This window comes from Thalassophryne amazonica, chromosome 7, assembly GCF_902500255.1.
Source record: "Thalassophryne amazonica chromosome 7, fThaAma1.1, whole genome shotgun sequence".
NCBI lineage: Eukaryota > Metazoa > Chordata > Actinopteri > Batrachoidiformes > Batrachoididae > Thalassophryne > Thalassophryne amazonica.
The window spans coordinates 75,484,804-75,505,404 of record NC_047109.1 but is presented as its reverse complement, the minus strand read 5'-3'; the positions used below and the strand labels follow the sequence as shown (position 1 = coordinate 75,505,404).

At 40.8% G+C, this 20,601-nt stretch overlaps 1 protein-coding gene across 2 annotated transcripts; it reads left to right on the top strand.

The window, feature by feature from the left end:
* The first annotated feature begins 1,358 nt into the window (after nt 1-1,358).
* phc1 (polyhomeotic homolog 1) lies at nt 1,359-20,025 on the top strand. Of its 2 annotated transcripts, none has more exons than XM_034174538.1 (14): nt 1,359-1,561; nt 4,787-4,907; nt 5,041-5,151; nt 5,252-5,317; nt 5,425-5,571; nt 6,273-6,449; nt 6,626-7,450; nt 10,526-10,661; nt 10,806-10,987; nt 12,060-12,123; nt 13,506-13,593; nt 14,168-14,339; nt 16,783-17,008; nt 17,093-20,025. In XM_034174538.1, exons 2-14 carry the CDS (start codon nt 4,791-4,793, stop codon nt 17,242-17,244), a joined length of 2,463 nt encoding a protein of 820 aa, XP_034030429.1. In that variant the 5' UTR covers nt 1,359-1,561; nt 4,787-4,790; the 3' UTR covers nt 17,245-20,025. The 2 variants fall into 2 exon arrangements, with proteins under 2 accessions (XP_034030429.1, XP_034030430.1); XM_034174539.1 differs by lacking the exon at nt 1,359-1,561 and adding an exon at nt 1,575-1,732.
* Nucleotides 20,026-20,601: the final 576 nt, after the last annotated feature.

Below are 20,601 nucleotides of genomic sequence, written 5' to 3'. Positions count from 1 at the left end.
GCTTCAGTTTAATGTTTATATATATATTTCACGTCATGTGCGCCTGTAATCAACTTTTCTGCAGCACGGCTTTGCTTTGAACCGTGAACCAATCGAAGCGGTGGTTCGCAGATTGAAGCAATGCTTCGACCTATTGCTTCGTTTATTCTTTCTTTCGCTTAATTTCCCCCCGCTAAAACCCTAAAGAGCATACTTCTGAGTATTATTTACCTTTTCTATGTTAAACCAACCTGTTATGGTCTTCTGAAACAGTTGATAGATGCATTTTATAACTTAAAAGCGGGAGCGACGCTAACGCGTTAGCATGTCTGTGGCATTTTCAATGTTAAAAGTTAGCATTAAGCAATTGCAGCTCTCATCACGTTCGGGTGCATTTGTTTTCAAATTGTAATATTTCTTAAATTTATTTTTGTTTATATATTAATAATCTAATGATTATTATATACAATTTTAGAGAAAAAAGAACCTGAATAGAAACACAACAGAAAATATAAAAGCAACTAACAATGAACATACATACATACATAAATGTTTCCTGTGAGCACCTAGTGACTTACACCTCCACTTCATCCCTGTCTTATTTAATGACAGTTTGTTTCGGTCAAACCATATTTTCAATGTGTTAATTTCTTCAGTGATTTCCTCCAGAACTATCTGCCAAACTAGAAAACTGCTGCATTCTAGTAAGAGCAGAATACTACTGGAATGAATTTGAATAATGAAAGTTTTTTTTTTTTTTTTTTTCTTCACTAACTGGATGCTGCACTTACTGCAGTTTATTGTCTGGAATAGTCCCAGATTGCATTTCAGAGCTTCTAGAATTGAAACATTTTCGTGCAGGTGGTGTTGGGGGGTAGTTTTGGGTCTTGGGCCACATGTAGAACGAATCAGTTTTTAAATTAATTTTTCAGTTTATATAGTGGCATCTACCTTTTTTTATATATATATATAAAGGTTACACTTTTATACTTTAAGTAGGTTTTGGAGCACATACTTTTTCACTTTTACTTGAGTAAAGAGGTCAAGTTGATACTTCAACTTTTACCGGAGTGTTTTTAAACTGCAGTATCTATACTTCTACTTAAGTAACAAATGTGTGTACTTTTGACACCAATGGGAGACCTCTTTGGAACACCAGCGGCTATGTGTGTTTCTCCAGGTAAAACTGGAGTTGCGTCAGGAAGGGTATCCGGCGTGAAACTTGTGCAAATTCCCAATGCGGATCTGGTTGTAAACATCTGTGGCGACCCCGAACAAAAAACCGGGAGCAGCCAAATGAACAACAATTAGTTCATGGGAATTTTAGAAGATCTCGTTAATAAAAGGCGAAGAGGAGCGTTTAAAAGGGATCTTGTAGAATCTTGTAGTGCACACCTTCCAGTAAAGTAGGTGGAGGTAAGCACCTCTCACCTTCATGTTTGAGCCACAAATAAATACAACGAAGAAGAAGCGCTTTTTGTAAAGGGCGTGGTTTCATTGGAGCCAAAAACCCCGAAAAGGGCTGTTGTCGTTTGTAAAGAAATTGGATGTGTACTTATTTGCCATAAAATAAGAGTGAGAGGTAAAGAGATATGTTTTAAACATTGAATTTTTGTAAGCATGATAGCAGTTGGTTGCATACAGAGTTAGTTATGCGAGTCAGTTAGTCTCCCACTCGATGTAGCGTTTTCTTTTCTGCTAGCCTTAGTTAGCATCACAGTGTTTCTCTTCATGTCTGATTGAGACTAACCGAGTTAGAAACAATTTTTTTTTTTTTTTTTTTTAGGTATTCGAAGTTGTAGTTGGTAAAGTCCAATATAGCCACAGCTGGCTAGCTTGTTTCCCTCAATTAACGTTTGTCGAAAATTTTGCGAAGTGTAGTTGTATTAATTGTCTAAAAGATAACACCCGGTGTCACGGTCTGAGATTACCGCCAGTCTGAATTTACCAGGTAAAATTAGACTGTAGCAGCCACAGTCTGAACTTACCACCAGTCTGATTTTACCATCTTGGTATATACTGAGACTTGTGTGATATTGACCCTGGTCCAAATTTGCCAAGCAAATATATTAAAGAATTTTCTTTAATTGGAACCACAAGTAAATCCTGTCACTTTCTATTGATGCTTATTGATTTAACCATTATAATTCTGGTTACTAGTTACCTAGCTAGTCTGAAATTTCCAGCCTGCAAGTCTGAATTTATGTCCCACTTCAAGTTTTCTGAATCAAAAGTGTGTGGAAAATGCAGTTATTTCAAAATACGTCTGCTCGGTTGAAGATTGCTGCAAGAAATGGTAATTCTAGAGCTCCCGGAAGTTGACCGCGAAAAAAAATCGATTTGTGCATGCGCGTGGTAAAATGAGACCGGTGCAAACTCAGACCACGACACCGGCATGTGTTTGACCAATTGCTTGTCAAAATGTCAACAACACATTGTCTGCCAGCGAGTTCGCAAAATTTCCATCGGTAAAATATTCAGTTCTGAATTTTTTAATTCTTGTAGATAGAAATTGGAACCAGTGAACCTCCTAATTTGGGTCACGTTGGCATGCTTGTAACATAATTTGAAGATACTGTTTTATTTACACACACACACACATATATATGTATGTGAATTTTTACCGTATGACTTGTCCAGGCAAGCACATACAAAGTACATGTTTTTCTTGCATGTGATTTTAAGTTTTCTTAATCCTCTTCAGCCCCTGCAAAATTCTTTTTTTTTTTTTTTTTTTTTTTTTTTTTTTTTTTACACATTTTACAAACTTCATGTCCTGACAGTAGCAAGGCTCCCATTTTGACTTAAATGGGAATTGGTCAGTAATTCATGCAGATACAGTTTGTCCACAGTAGGTTCTGTGATGAATAATATGTGCACAACTTAATCATAGGTCTTATCTGACGGTTTCACCGTGCAGCAAAGTACAGAAGAGTGGGGAGGGAGAGGATTTTAATAATTACAAGATTTTTGTGCTTAATAATGATACTGTTGCTTGTGAACAAAGTGGCAATCCTCCCACATGTCTAGCTGTGTGATAATGTTTTTAACCTCCACGTGAAATTGAAAGAGGGTATGCTAATAGCCATGTTCATTTAGTGTGAAGTGGAACAAGCAGGATTTATTTTCCATTCAGAGAACTATTATTATATGATTGTGTCAAAATGAATTCATTTTCCTATTTTATTTATTTTGTATTTTTTGTAGCCTAATGTGGGAAAATATGTGGTGACATCTGTATTAAAATAAATTATATCAATAGTAAGTCCCTTCGGCTGATCTCTTGTGTGCACTCGGGGTTGCCAAAGCAAATCCGAGGTTGAATTGGCGCAGGTTTTACGCTGGATGCCCTTCGTGATGCAACTCCACATTACACGGAGAAATGTGGCAGGGGTGGGGTTTGAATGGCGAACCTTCTGCACTTAAATAAGTGCACTGCCACTTGGCCACCATGTCATTATATGATATTTATATTTTATTGTAAATGTGTTTGGCTTTTAGTAAAAATGTGTGGGTGTTTATTGGCTTTAATGACATTGTCATTTCGGGTGTTACATTTCCTGCTTTTGACTAGAAAGTGTTTCTTCATAAAATAGGCATAGTGCTGTCATGGACAAATTTATGCTAGTGCTCCCCCCACCCAATCATTTTCAGACATAAATCAACTCATGAGTTTTGTAGTTATGTGGAAATATAGTTGAACTTGCAAAATACTTGATGGTAAATTGCATGTTGAACAAGTTTTCATATATGCATAGTCGAAATGGTGTTTAAAAAAAATGGTCATGGGTATTGTTACAGTAACTGTATGTCTGTGTTGCTAGGTTATTGTTTGGCAGTCACTTGACACCCTAACCCAAACAGCCAGTATAGTTGAAACAACATAAGTTGGTTGATATGAAGGGAGAGAAAAAACAAAGTCTTGTTCTTACCCATCAGAGAATCAAACCCTGGTCTCCTGCATGACAGGTGGGGATACTATACTAACATACAGAACATCTATACAGAACATCAGTTATGGTGGCTGCCATAAGCATAGCTCCAAGATTTAGTGTTATGGCTACCATCACTGTAACCACTTCCTAAAAAAAGTTTTGTATAGCATATGTAATAGTATTTGCCGTGAACTAACAGATCAGATTATACACTTAATCAAAAATGGTCTCTGTAATGGGTTTTATACCTTTTCTAGTTCTTTTGGATTGGTGTACTATCATTGACATTTAGATGAGCCTTCCTGCCATAACAGTTGGGTCACAATTGTATATCTTCTGCCCCAACAGTAATCATTTATTAATGCACACAAATCCATAAATGAGTAGAATCCAGTGCACAATCTGTACAGCACAGTAATAGCTACTATTTAATCAAAACTAATTTAAATTTCTAAACCTACTTAAATAAATTTCAAAACCAAAACTATCTAGCACTTGAAGCAGTTTGATTTGAGATTTGAAAAGCAAATAAAATTGAAAAACTTGTGATGGTGACAGACTGTCTAGTTTACATGCTTAATTCATCTTATGGGTAGTAAAAGCATACAGTGCATCCAGAAAGTATTCACAGGCTTCACTGTTTCCACATTTTACTATGTTGCAGCCTTGGTTCATTTTTTTCCCTCAAAATTCTACATGCAATACCCCATAATTGCAGTGTAACAAAAAAAGTTTAGAAACAGCAAACAAATTTAGAAACAGTTTTTTGACCCATTGTGGCAAAAGAGATGGTGAACAGTGCAACGCAGTCTAATGCATATTAAGTGTATAGGAATTGAACACAAAATCAGCTCCTTTTGGTGCTTGAGCAGAAAAATGGATGCAGGTGAAGACCAAAACACAGGTGCTGCCAATGGCGCTTCTCAAGCGAGTGGAAACTCCCGGCCACCCCAGATAGCCCACATGTCTCTGTATGAGAGACAGGCTGTACAGGTCAGTGTTTTTCTTTATAAATGAACTAAGGCATACATGCATTTAGCAGGCTTTGCAATTTTATTTTTTATTTTATTTTATTTTTTATCAAGTATAGATATTTTGTGAGACCAATATGTGTTTGTTTTTTAAGGCTCTCCAGGCCCTACAAAGACAGCCAAATGCAGCTCAGTACTTCCAGCAACTTATGCTGCAGCAGCAGATCAATAATGCCCAACTGCAAAATTTAGCTGCTGTGCAACAGGTAACCAAAACTTCACAGGAATATAGTGACTACAGAATTCATGCACATGGAAGAATCACATCCTGGCAGTCTAATTTCTGTCACTCTCACTTTACGTCAGGCCACACTTGCAGCTAGTCGACAGTCCAGTTCTCCAAGCAACAGCATGTCTCAGGCTACCACCACTGTAAGGCTTAATTACGTTGTTTGAATTATTTATTACCTGGTCAATTTTTGGAATAAAGAATATTTTCTACATTTTATGACTTATTTATTTTACTTTTTCTCCTGAAGGTGAACCTAAGCACTTCTTCTGCAGGCGGGACCATGAGCAGCCCACGTCCCCATGGACCAGCCACGTCTGCAACCACTACTACTGCTTTGAACCAGTCAGTGTTACTGGGTGGAAACTCTGCAGGACAGGGGCAGATGTATTTCAGGGTAGGTTTAAACACTAATTGAAATGAAAGTTAATTACCACGTTTAGATTTAAGCTGTGTATTTAGGACTGGTTAAAAGTTCAAAAGAAACATATGAGTGCACATGAGCAATACACCTTTAAGCATGTGCATTCTCTAATAGAAATCACAAACTTGATTCAATATGAGAACGTGACGGACATTACATCTTAGTGAAATAAAATAATTTTCTGGTTCTGTGGAAGAGCTCTTATATGCTAACAATAACCTGTATCACAATTTGTAGGTCTCAAATACATACTTGTTTGTCAGGTGACATTGGTGCATTGAGGGGGAAAAAAATAACACCTAGTGTTTAAATTATTGCATGGCTATAATCCAAATAAAATATTTAGCGATTCACAACTATCAAATGGCCTTCTTTTTTTTTTTTTTTTACTAAGTAAGTCTTTACACCCCCTTGGGGTTGCCACAGCAAATCAGAGGTGGATCTGCATGTTTTACGCCGGATGCCTTTCCTGATGCAACTCCATATTACATGGAGCAAGGGCAGAGGTGGCCTTGAACCGAGAACCTTCTGCATGGGAAACAAGCACACTTAACCACCTCTACACAAAAATCGGCCCTTTTTAAATGTTAATAGATACAGATTGCACTTGAAATTCTGGTTTTATTATATTTGGTGTTTGTCAAGATTGATCACATCTCCTGCTGCTCATTTAGGTCAACCGCTCTCTCAGAGCTCCCCTTGCTTCTCAACTCATCTTCATGCCTGGTGGTACACCAACAGCTACAGTAGCGACTGTTGCCCAGCAGCAGCAGCAGCAACAACAACAGCAGCAGCAGCAGCAGCATGAAGTCTCTCCTGCTAACCCCAGTCCCCAGTGTGACAGTGATCAGGTTTGAATACATTATACACATATGTCAAATTCAAATAAAATCAATATGTTAAAAAATAAATAAAATAAAAATGTAATTCTTTGAGAGGCATGATTGCTGTGAGAAGGCTGTTTGACATTCTCTTGTCTTTCCCTGGAACAGTTCATTTCAGCTGATGTATTCTTTTTATCTTGCAGGTACAGAACTTGGCTCTACACTGTGCTAACACTCCAAGAGCAACTTCTGTCAAATCTGAGCTTCCAGAGAGAAAAGATGCTGCCAGTTTCCCCATCACTCACCAGCAACAGCAGCAGACATTCTCCCAGTCACCTCAGCAACAGCAAGTACAACCACAACAGCAACAACAAATGGCCAAACCATTACCCAACTATGTGCAACAGTCGACCACTAACACCATGACTGTAAAGACTGGAAACCAGGCTGCCATGACTGTTACTCCTGCAGTTTCTGTGGCTCCTTCCTCCTCTTCCTCCTCCTCCCCCTCTCCAACACTTCCTCTCCAACAACTCCTCCTTTCCCCCTCTGGACTGTGCCAGGCCAGAGCTGTCACCACAGTTACCCCTGCTGCCACTGTGACACACATCCTGGTGCCCACCTCAAATGTTCCTACCTCCACTCAGGGCTACCCTATTGGTTCAGTGGCTCCAAAAACCAGTGTCAGTGCGCAGACTCTGGTCGTGCAGCCTCTGCAGCAGACCAGCACAGCTGGAGACAAAGGCCCTGTGCCAATCCAGCCCAAAACAGCTCAGTGTCATCGATTACCTGCACAACTGCCCCCTCGACATCCAACACCCATTCTTCCAGCACCGCCAAGCAGCACCCAGGCTTCAGTGGGTGGACACAACCCTCCTCATGTACCTGTGCAGCTTGTTGGTGCCAGACAGGGCCTACCAGGAAGTGCACAGGCTGTGGCTTTGGCCCAGCCACGAACCAGTACACCCCAGGAAATTACAACTGGTGGGAATGCCAGTACAGTCTCCAGCAACACTGGTACTGCTACGGTAAGTTCAGTTGTTGAACCAAGGAAGGCTGTCACTTACAGTACATCGGGAAAATATTCACAGGGCTTCACTTTTTCCTCATTTTATGTTACAGCCTTATTTCAAAATGGATGAAATAATTTTTTTTCTTCAAAATTCTACACACAATACCCCATAATGACAATGTGAAAAAAGTTTTTTTTTAATTAGATTTTTGCAACTTTATTAGCAAACAAACAAAGAAATCACATGTACATAACTATTCACAACCTTTTCCATGAAGCTCAAAATTGAGTTCAGGTGGGTCCTGTTTCTGTTTCCACTGATCATCCTTCAGATGTTTCTACAGCTTGATTGGGGTCCATCTGGGGTAAGTTCAGTTGATTGCACATGATTTGGAAAGCCACACACCTGTCTACATATAAGGTTCCACAGTTGATAGTGCCTGTCAGAACACAAACCAAGCATGAAGTCAAAGAAATTGTCTGTGGACCTCTGAGACAGGATTGTGTTGAGGCACAAATCTAGAGAAGGCTACAGAAACATTTCTGCTGCTTTTAAGGTCCCAATTAGTACAGTGGCCTTCATCAGTAATTGGAAGGATCTGATCAGGGGAGAAAGGCCTTAGGGAGGTTACCAAGAACCCAATGGTCACTCTGTCAGAGCTCCAGCATTCCTCTGTGGGGAGAAGAGAACCGTCCAGAAGGACAACCATCTCTGCAGCAATTAACCAATCAGGCCTGTATGGTAGAGTGGCCAGACAGAAGCCACTCCTTAGTAAAAGGCACATGGCAGCCCGCCTGGAGTTTCCCAAAAGGCACCTTAAGGTCTCAGACAATGATGAACAAAAGTCTCTGTTCTGATGAGACAAAGATTGAACTCTTTGGTGTGAATGCCAGGTGTCATGTTTAGAGGAAACCAGGTACCATTGCTACAGTGAAGCACAGTGGTGACAGCATCATGCTGTGGGGGTGTTTTTCAGTGGCAGGAACTGGGAGACTAGTCAGGATTGAGGGAAAGATAAATGCACTAATGTACAGAGACACATGAAAACCTGCTCCAGAGTGCTCTTGACCTCAAACTGTGGCAACAATTCATCTTTCAGCAGGACAGTGACCCGAAGCACACAGCCACGATGTCAAAGGATATCAAAGGAGTGGCTTCAGGACAAATCTGTGAATGTCCTTGAGGGGCCCAGCCAGAGCCCAGACCTGATTTGATTGAACATCCCTGGAGAGATCTGAAAATGGCTGTGAACTGACACTCCCCATCCAATCTGATGGAGCCTGAGAGGTGCTGTAAAGAGGAATGGGCAAAACTGTCCAAAGATGGGTGCACCAAGCTTGTGGCATCATATTCAAGAAGACTTGATGCTAAAATTATTGCCCAAGGTGCATCAACAAAGTATTGAGCAAAGGGTGTGAATACCTATGTACACGTGATTTCTTAGTTTTTTATTTTTTATAGATTTGCAAAAAAAAAAAAATCCTCATGTTGTCATTATGAGGTGTTGTGAGTACAATTTTGAGGGGGAAAAAATTAACTCCATTTTGGAATAAGGGTATAACATAAAATGTGAAAAAAGTGAAGTGCTGTGAATACTTTCCAGATACACTATATGTTGTAGTAAACAATGATTTGGAGCGTATTGGACACCATGCTGTTGGATCCCAATAGATAGAATTTCTATACATGTTCTATTACTGGTAGCTGTGCTGCATAACATTTAACATAAAAGGATGAACATAAGTCTTACCTACCAAGCTTTCAGTGACTTTGTGCTCTCATCAGAAGTGTGTTTGTGTCCAGTGAAAGTGTCAAACATTTTGTGTCCTAGTCTTATGTCCACAGTAACATTCATGTTTCTGGGTCCTCCACTTTTTGAGATTGAGAGACGGCTGCTTATGTATAAACCCTTGGTGCAATGAAAAACACCTTTTTTTCGTGAAGATAATCTGCCAATCGTAAAAGTGAAAATAGGTTAAGAGTTCTTTAAATTATCTGAGGAAGTTCATGTTGAGGTATATTTTGCTAATATTATGGGGAACAAGAACCCCAGCATCTTAAAAATCTGATGGTGAGTCAAAGCAGTTTATTTTATCTCAGATATGATTCAAAACATGAGGTTTCTAAAACTCATTCACTTAATGAGATATTTAAGATGTATTATCTAAAAACAACTCATTAAATCTTAATGAAATTTATCTTGTCTAATACTGAGTGTAGATTAGATATTTTGACTAAAAATTCTGAAAATATACTTTAAGATTATGACTTGCAGTGTGCTTCATGCTACAGAAACCATGGATAAGAGCCAGCACAGGGGGCCCCAGGGCCTCTATAGGGCCTGCTACTTGTACTATAAGTACTTTTAACTCTGTTTACGTAAGTAGTGTCTTGTATTTCATTAAGCAGTAATAATCAGCCTGCTCACTTAAGCAGTGCTGCGTCTCACTTGCTCACACGCTGTGATGCCATTAGAACAGGTTTTGTAATGCTTTGTTTTCAGCAAGAATGTCTCACGTATGTTTAAAATCACAGCAACACAGTGATGCAGTGTGAGAAAGAGATGAAGCTGAAAGACATGAAAAGTGGTCCCCGTGTTCTGTAGTTGGTGCAGCTCTGTTGGAGCAGGCAAGGGCAGAACAAGTGGTCTAAAACGGCAGGAATAAAACCAGATTTTTTTTTTATGAAATTAATACTTGGTTCTTTGTAAAATGCATACATCAGTTTGATCAAGGCATCCCTACCCATGTCTGGCCTTCTACAGAAGTAAATCCACAGTCAACATTTTGTTTTCTGTTTGATTAAGCCAGCAGGACAGCAGGAATCTGTTCCATGTCTCACAGTAAACTTTATAAACCATTTTTTCATATCAGTGGTATGTCTGTTCAACTCAAAACTGTGCGTGTGCACAGTACCTGACAATCAGACCACGATTTTTCATAGTTGGACCAGCTACTAAGTACAGTAGAGTTGGTTTCTTCACACAGACTGTCAGAGTGCCGCGTCAGGCCTGAATGTGAAAATGGTCAGTATGGTCCACGAGTATGAGTATATAAAATTTTATTTATTTTTTATTTATTTTGGCATTAGACAAAGCCTGGTGTTGGCTCCCTGAAAAGAAAGTCTGTCTCTGACACGGCCAGTGAGATAGCAAGTGAAACATCAGATTCTACACCAATGAGAGAGTCTGCACCTCCCTTATCCCCCGCCCCAGCAAAAGACTCTGGTATGACAGGTTCCTCTTACAAATATATTATACAAATACTGGAAAATTTCAAGTGAAAGTCTGCACGTAAGGATGAAACTGTTGTGCTCTGCCCCCCCCCCCTCTTTTTTTTTGTTTTTTTTTTTTTGTTTAACTCCTTTCTAGCTCCTCCTGCAGCAGCAGCAGCTTTCTCAACTCCTCCAACCCTGTCGCTGCCTCTACCATTATCAAGAGTTGGACATGGAGACAAAGACAGAGCACCTCTTCCTCAGGCGGTGGTCAAACCTCAGGTCCTCACTCACCTCATTGAGGGCTTCGTCATTCAAGAGGGAGCTGAGCCTTTTCCTGTGAGTGCACACTGCCCAGCTCAGACATTTTAAGTCTGCATTCAAGAATTCATTTGAACAACAGTAACTGATTTGCATGAATGTTAGCAGTTGTAATTGTTCTTTGATGACCATGAGGCCAGAAGAATAAAATTGATTTGTACTTTGTCCATGCATGCGTTGACCTGTGCATGTGACACTTTGTTATGCATGTAACTTCAGCAAAATTTGATTTTCACCAAAGTTGAAGAGGAATTGAGAGCATCCTAAATGAGTAAACAAGTTTTGAAAACCCAGTATGGACCTCCCTTTTGCAGAACAGAGTAGAATTAATACAAAAAGTATTTAAAGGCTATAAAACGTTTCCTGCAAAAGGTCAAGAAGGTTGTAGGATCACTTCCCGCCCTTTCTGTGTAGAGTTTGCATTCTCTCGCCGTGTCTGCGTGGGTTTTCTCCAGTCATTTTGGTTTCCTCCCACAATAAAAAAAACATGCTTATTTAGGGTCTGCTCCTTTCTCTGCCGCTGACCGTGGCAGCATCTCTACATCCAGAGTTGATCCCTGCCCGCCGGACTATGGCAGCCCACTGTTCCTAGTGGTTGGATTGTGTCTAACTGTAATTCGGATGGGTTAAATGCAACAGTGGTGTCTGGGATAAGCATAGACACCAGTAGGCCTCAGGGCCTGTGTAAGACTTACTTCTTCACTGTCAGTGGGCTCCCCCTCGTACCCTAACCAATTGGTCACAAAAATACACAGTAATAGGTTTATGTTAATTATAAATCTTCCAGCTTTACATTTTGAAGGCAGAACTGTCAATATCCTACTTACCCAAATTTCAGTGTGGTAGCATGTTTGGATCAATAACACAACTGAGCTTTTTTATTTATTAAGTACAGTGTCAGAACATAACACATTATTCAATGAATATCCTAATTTACCTACTAATGTGATAGATCAATACTAACCAGATTAAATGCCATTGTGTTAATTTCCACGGGGGGGTCTTATTTTCAGTGTGTGTGTGTGTGTGTGTGTGTGTGTGTGTGTGTGTGTGTGTGAACTTACTGTTACTGTTTTCTTTGATGTAACAGGTTACTGGGCTGCTTAAAGACAGAGATTTTGCTCTCGTTGGCCGCTCAGAGAATGGACCTCCATGTAAGTGTGTGTGTGTGTGTGTGTGTGTGTGTGTGTGTGTGTGTGTGTGTGTGTGTGTGTGTGTGTGTGTCGTGTCCCCATAGACATACCATAATAGACAGGTATTTTGGTCATGTGACCTGGAGCTCAGAGCCGACCATCTTTGAAGGTTGAAGCACTGCAGTAATTTTGCGCTCTCAGTGGAAAATGCATGCTCTGCGCTTGTAATCAGTGTCGATTCTCTGGCTGATTTCTCCGCCGTTATTTACATTTAAGGCGTGAAAACTTGTGCTTAGGTCAATTCAGATATGTAGATTTGATTTCTGAAGTCAGATTTATCATAACGGTGATCGTTTCTCCCTATAAGGCTGCGAATGGAGCATAAAGTGGAGCTCCTGTCAATAGAAAACTCATGTCATCAGTCAACTCTCTGGCTGATTTCTCTTTTTTTTTTCCTCTCTGTGGTTTGACAGCGAGAAGTCGACAGTGATTACAATCGTAGAGTATGCATTTTCCACTGACAGCGCGAGACCGCTGCAGTGCTTCAACCTTCCGAGATGGCAGGGCAGCGAGCTGCTCGGGGCATTCCTTTTGTACAGCTCGACCCTATCTAGTAATTCTGTGGGGATCGCATACCCGCTATATTGGATTTTGGTCGCACAGAGGATTGTGTGAAATAACGTGCCTGCTGTGACACCTGTCAGAAAGTAAAACGGAGAATGCCAGGGATCACTTGTTGTGTCCTTGGATGCTTCACTAACAATCTCAATGATAAACATGTGAACTGTGAACGTTTAGAAACAAGGGGATTCACAGTATTGGAAGGACTGGAAAATAAGAGCAAGTCTAATAAGTTCAATCCGACATCAACCCACTGAGTCTGCAGCAGCCAGAAAACTTATGTGGTAGACACAGCAATGGTTTTTCCACTCAAACCACTTCCATTGAAATCCCCAGTATAGTAGTTTGTCCACAACTTGCAGCAAAATCGCAGCTGCCATTTGACGCGTAAGCTAGTAAATCCCTCCTGAAATTCCCGCCCCCCCATCCAGAGCAGCTTTCTCCCGCCACGTTTTAATGCAGAAACAACTTTTCCTTTTCTCTTTCTCTGGAGGTTCAGAGGCCCATTGAGTGAGAAATATGTGTGCTTGGCTCTGCACAGATACGATGCAGCTCACTGATCTAGTACATTGTCTGGGTCCAAAATTGATTTAAAAGTACAGCGTCTCCTTTTGGTTACATCCATAGACACCGGCTGAAGGCATACAGACTATCTCATGATGCATTGCACGAGGACTACTTCTGGGGATGTGCACTGACATATGCAATCCCCCTATTATAATGACTGAATGTCTACCCTGACTTGATGTTGCAGGGGAGTTTAAACTTTGTTTTCTTTCTAGTGTTGAAGTGTGAATACTGTGGAAGCCTTGCTCCAGCCAACCAGTTTAGAGGATCAAAGAGGTTCTGTACAAACACTTGTTCCAAGAGGTAAAAAAAAGCTTTCTGTTTAAGCATTTTTAAAAATACTTATATGCTGTTTGTTATCATCATCATGATCATGGCACGGCGTCTGTCTTCTGTCTGTCATCGTACTGTGTCGTTCACATATTAACTAAAAACGCTTTTCCTTCCAATGTTGATTGATTTTTGGTTGATTTTTGACACGATAATAGGTTCACACCATGTGTATGGCTTCGACACAGATTTACTTAATTACGTTTCATAAAGTTATGGGAATCAAAGTGTTGGAAAAATGCTTCTTATCCTTCACTAAAAGTAAGCCCCGCCTGTCCCTTGTCTTTTCACTTGGGGTCGCCACAGCAGATACAAGGTGGATTTGCATGTTGATTTAGCACAAGTTTTATGCCAGATGCCTTTCCTGACGCAACGCCACATTACATGGACAATGGGCAGGGGTGGTCTTGACCTGGGAAACCTCTACACTGTAAACAAATGCACTAACCACTTGACCACCACCCCTGCCCACGTCCTTCAGTTCTTCACTGATTTGGATTATTTTTGGCATGAAGCTAGGCCTACCCATGCTCTGTTGAACTTGCAGGTATAATGTGAGCTGCAGCCAACATTTCAAGACAAGCAGAGGAAGAAGTGCCGCAGGGCAGCAGATGCCTATACCGCCAACTGAGAGCGCTGCTCGACGCAAGGGTGCTCCTCGTAGGAGCAATTCTGAAATCAACAGCAGTAAACTGTCAAGCAGGCGTCTTCCTGTCAAGGTGAGAGGAAGAGCATAAATAATCATGGCTGTGTTAACGGCATGTACAGCTGACCGTCTGAAGCAGGGGTGCTCATTATGTCGATCGCGATCTACTGGTCGATCCGGGAGGTAGTACCGGTCGATCGTGGCGTGACATTAAAAAAATAGATGTCAGCCTATTATCCATCCTGTCACTTGATTGACATACAGGGCAACCAGTCAGATGAACTGAACTGAACTTTGACCTTTAGGTCGCCGCGCATGCATAAATAACGGCGTGAAACGCAGCAAAACCTACAAGCTAGTCAGCGAATTACCTCCGATAAGCCCTTGCTAAAGCTCATCAAAATGAGTGAGAAAGCTGGACCAAGTAAGAAGGCAAAAACATATCACTTTCATACGGAATGGGAGGGGGACTTTTTTTTTTTTCACGGTCATTTTTGAAGTGCATTTGCCTCATCTGCCAGTCTACCATCGCAATACCAAAGAAGGGAAATGTGGAGCGGCATTTTTGGACCCTTCATGGAAAATATGACACCGACTTCCCGCCGAAAAGCCAGCTGAGAAAGAGAAAGGTGGAGGAACTAAAATCCCAGTTGTCTGGACAGCAGTCATTTTTCACTCAACAAACTTCAAAAGCGAAAGCTGCCACCGAAGCATCGTTCCGGGTGAGCCACGTCAGCGTTAAAAACAATAAGTCCTTCCAAGACGGAGAGATGGTAAAAGAGGCATTCGTTGAAGCAGCTGATTCATTGTTCCGAGACTTTAAAAATAAGGCAGAGATATTATCTTCAGTCAAAGCTCTGCAGCTGTCAAGACATACAGTTACACGGCGCTGTGAAGCCATGGCTGAGGATTTAAGACGGCAAATGTGGAAGGGCATTGGAGATTGTGAGTGTTTCTCACTGCAGTTGGACGAATCTACAGATGTGACACAATCCAAATGTGCATTTTCATACGTATGGTGTTTAGTGATCTCACTGCAAAAGAGGAGCTATTAACAGTACTTCCCATGAAAGAACAGACGCGAGGAGAGGACATATTTCAGACGTTTAAAAACTTTATTGAGAAAACTCAGGTCCCAGTGTACAAATTGGTGTCTATCACCACAGATGGAGCACCTGCAATGGTTGGGCGTGTGAATGGATTTATTGCCAAGTGCAGGCAGGACGATGCGTTCCCAGACTTTTTGAACTATCATTGCATAATCCACCAACAAGCGTTATGCGCTAAAATGCTCAACATGAAAGAGATCATGGATGTGGAAACAAAGATTGCCTGTTCTCTTCGAGCCAGATCTCTTCAAAGACGGTTATTCCGTGCACATCTGGAGAAGGCTGACTGCGACCACTCTGAGTTGTTGCTACATACTGACGTGAGATGGCTTAGTCATGGGAAATTCCTCCAAAGATTTCGAGAGCTCTGTCCGGAGATTAAGGAGTTTTTCCGTGTAGCTGGACATGCAGAATACAAGAAACTAAATGACAGTCAGTGGCTGCTGGACTTGGCATTTTTAACCGATCTGACAAACTGGTTGAATGACCTTAATCTTGAGCTGCAAGGAAAAGACAAAAAAGTGACCGATATGATCAGCTCAGTTAACGCTTTCAAACGAAAGATGCAACATTTCTCCTCAAAGCTGCAGCGCCATGATTTGGCAAATTTCCAGAACCTGGCGTCAGAGCTGGAGACACAAGGGAAGGCCCGTGAGCAACTTGACAGTGCACGCTACATAGAGCAGATCGACGATTGTCTGTCAGAGTTTGACAAACGCTTTCAAGACTTTTCTTTGCGTGAGCCAGTCGCTACATTCATGTGCTATCCTTTTCAGGAAGATGTTGAGGTTGATTCACTCGCATCAAACATTGCAGCACTGTTTCATGTGAACTCTTCTGGAGTGGAAAATGAGATTTTGACTCTACAAACCGACATTGAGCTGAAGTCGAGAGCCCATGGACAGTTCTGGAACTTAATCACAGAGGAAAAGTACCCCAACATGAGGAAATGTGCTACCTCCTTGACTGCATTATTCGGCTCCACTTATTTATGTGAGTCAGCCTTTTCCTACATGAAGATCATTAAGTCCAAATACCGTTCCACCATGACAGATGAACATTTAGAACTGTGCTTGAGGCTGGCTGTCAGCAGCTACTGTCCGGACTACGCATCCCTGGCTGATTCAATTCAGTGCAAGTCATCAAAGTAAACTCAGGTAATTACAAAAAAATGTTAATAGTTTTATGTGTGTTGTGCAATATTGGCTCATTCGGTTATGCAAGGTACATCAACATACACTGTACATACAAAGAATCCTCAATACATTTGAAAATAATTATATGTTTTGCATTTTTGTAGTGGAGTAGATCATTTTGACTTGGTCGTTTTATAAGTAGCTCGCATGCTGAAAAAGTGTGAGCACCCCTGGTCTGAAGGATTGTTGGAATCGTCTTCTGTGGTTACAGTGTCACTCTGAGTCCAGCCGCTCTGACAACATATCCAGTGATGGAGATGATGATGAAGAGGACGAGTCGCCTTCAATGTCCCCAACATCTTCACGCTCCGGCTCAAGAGGTAACCACAGCACTCCTCAGTCACCCCCTGGAAGTCTGGAAGGAGCCAGCTTTCTCCCAGCAACTCCTTCTCAGTGGAGTGTGGAAGAAGTCTGCAGGTTTATCTCTTCACTTCAAGGTTGGTGGACACTTACTAGTTAACCTTAGATATGTAAGTGGTCTTCTGTGCATATTTTCATCCATGTGTTTCTGTTGCATCCAGGCTGTGAGGAACTGGCTTCCCAGTTCCTGTCACAGGAAATAGACGGACAAGCGCTGCTTCTTTTGCGTGAGGATCACCTCATATCCACCATGAATATCAAGCTGGGTCCTGCTCTGAAGATCTGTGCTTCAATCAACAACCTGCGAGAGTGAAGCCCTTGACACTACAGAGGTCTTCATGGGTCCGTAGTTCCAATTTAGCAGGGCCCACCTAAACCTGCTGTACAATAATGTAAGCCTGCAACACTTATATTCAGAATGCAGTATCCTACTGTGTAGTGTTACAGCAAGAAATGAGAACTGACAACACTCCAGTTTGTAGCCAATTATTTTTTGTTGGGACAAATTGATGAATCAGTATAAAGAAACGGGACACGCAGAAGTAAAAGGGTTGGTGTGACGTGAAGCAAAGATAACCCAGCTCGGAATTCGAATCAACAATGCTTCTCCTCAAGGTGCTAGGTCACATGCTCAGTATATCTACCTCTAGCCCACCTCTAGTAGCTGTTACATGGACACTGAGGTTAGCCTTATTTGTTGAAAATTTGATATATATATACATACACACATGCTGTACTGAATGACACCAGAGTAGAGGGTTTGATTGAGAAAGTCTTAATAGACGCACTGCTCTCTTTTAATGACATGTTCAAGACGCAGCACACATCATGTAGTACGATGGTGAATATCATCAGTGCCCTGCTCAAGTGTATCTTCTTCAATGGATGAAACAAGTTTTTGATGATTCGATTCAGCCCTGTATTTTTTTTATTTTTCCCCTTACTCCTTCTGGCTGCATCGGATCTGATCTGGCATAAGTTGCACTCTGGCTGTCCTTTCTGAGGTATCGCCAGATGTACATGGAGACTGGGACACAGATGGCCTTCAACTGCAGACCTTCTTGTTGGGAGGCAGGGGCACTAAAAATGGGAGCCAATCTGAAATATGCCAGATTCCAGATCTCACCAGACAGCTTGAACAGTTATACGTGATGTGTCCCAAGTCACTATGTCTGCAAAAATTCAATAAGTAACTGTAAAAACTACTTATTCAGCTCTTAAATTTTGAGTTCTGATAGATACAGATGAGGACAAGAGAACCTCCCATTCTGGCATCTTGTAACCTGCACAATAAATTGTAGATTCCTGGTGGCCACTAAGGCTTCTGTGCCTGTTTTTATCCTTCTGGGGTCCACAATTGCACCAGTGTGTCAGTTCACCATTTCATCATATTTCTATTAATAAATAAGCAACTGAATGTCAGACTTCGTTCGACCACCTGCTGAAACTAACGTCTCAGCTGTAGTTTCCATCTCTCTTGAAGATCTTTCACTCACAGCCAATCCTAGAGGCTGGAGAAGATCACACGACCAGTGTGTCTCACTGCAAGAGGCTGCAGCCAGTCCAACATCTGTTAGTGGGAGATTCTCACTGAAACACATCAGTAAAGAGTCATAAAATCAAAAAGAACATTACCACTGACCTGAAGACATTCTTCAAGTTTTATTTAGTCTTCCAGACAAAGCAAATTGTGGAAAAACATGGCGGGATCAGGATCAGCAGAGCAATTTTTCTTCTTTTTTTTTTTTTTTTTTTTTAATTTTATTTTGGGGTTTTTTTACCCCACTGAACAAATGGACATTTTTGCAACATGAACAGCAGATATTTCATCACTGAAGGACTTTATTCATGCAAAAAGGAATTACTGATGACACAGGACCTCCAGCTCTCACTGGCGAGTGATTTTTTTATTTTACATAAATGCTTTTTTTTTTTTTTTTTTATGTGCCAGGTCCCTCCTTTTAATATATTAATTGTTCTTGTGCCACAAAGACTTTGGCAAATCCTGGTTCTAACACAAAACAGTTTGTCCACAAGAGTAAAATGTATATTTACTAAAGATTTGAAGATCATCGCATCATATTTTCAGGTTTAAAGACAAATGATATTAGATATCATTTGTCTAGATATCTAGAACACTGTTCTAGACAAATATGACAAGATTGCTCTGAACATTTTGATATGTAACACATGGCCATTATACGCAAGTAACTTAAAAGAGAATGTGCTGAAGATATGGTATTGACCTGGACGCATCAGCGAGTCCCTGGATCCTAGAGGGTTAATGGATTTAAATTTTTACCCTTCATAGTTCACAGCTTTGCTCTCCTCAAATGTGCCGTTATTCCATGATAACAGTCGTGATCACAGTTGTAAACTGGAGTATTCAACACATTGAAACACAATCTCTGTAGCCAGGGAACAGAGTGGACCTGTGAAGACCTCTCCCACAGTGTGACAACTAGAAGATGAGGATAAAGATTTTTGTTTATCAGTAAGTATGATGAGGATGTGCTCTTTGATTTTACAAAGTCAGGCCTGTGGGGGCAGTCAGGTGTTTTACAAAATAATACCAGTTTACATTGACTTTCCTGAATGTGCAAAAAGCCAAGTTGTTTCAAATAATAAGTGTGTGATGTCTCTGTGATGGTAAAAATGTTTGTCAGTGGAATTGTTACTCAAACTGCTCTACTGACAGCCTGCAATAATCAATGCTAGTTAGCTGAGACAATTAACCTGGTGAGAAAAGTTGCCTTCTTTCTGTGTTTCAGACAGTGCTTTAACTTTATCAGTACAATGACTGATGCTCAGTCTTTTCTATTATATTTGTCTTTTGGTAGTTTAACAATTCATGTTGAATCCAGTCTGCAGGTCACACAAAACAAAGCCTGGTATTTTCATACATTTATCTTACCCATTTTAATGTTTTGTATCTTTTCCCTTTTGTACTAGTCATTTATTATTTTTTTCCATGGACTTGATGTAGTTGCAGTGACTTTGTTTGCATTAACCATAAAGTTGTTTTTTTTTTACCTTGTGGTTTGCCTTTTCAAATGCTGAGTGAAAGTGCCCTGTGCACCTGTATGCAGTACTACCAGTTATGAAAAAATAAATAATTATAAACTGTTAATGAATGTGCTTGTTCCACATCACCACTCTGATACCCAGAAGAGAATTAAAAGGAACTCATTCGAGCACATTGATCTAACAAGACCCAAAATGATGCATCCTTGTGAAAGTTTAGGGTTTTTGGTTTGTTGGGGGTGGTAGAGTGAATGTTGCCAAATTCCAAATTTAAAGGAGAGCTGTGATTATACTCAAACTAAATGTATAATGTTACTGCATGGGGTGAGATAGAAACACTGAACTTTTTGTCACTGCTGAACAGGTGAATATGTCAGGTGTGTGGTAGGACAGAGAGCATCCCTACAGAGGTAAACATGCAGTTCACCGCGTCTTAGCTAACCTGCTGTTGGCCACCGCTGCTGCTCACTGAGACAGTACAAGTCAACAGTCGATTGCCGATGAGGTGCTCCGACTTACAGAGAGTCTTATTCTGTAAGACAGCGAAAAGACAACCCCAAAAACATCTACGAGGTCTGTCCAAAAAGTAACGGACCTTATTATTTTTTTCAAAAACTATATGGATTTGAATCACGTGTGATTGCAT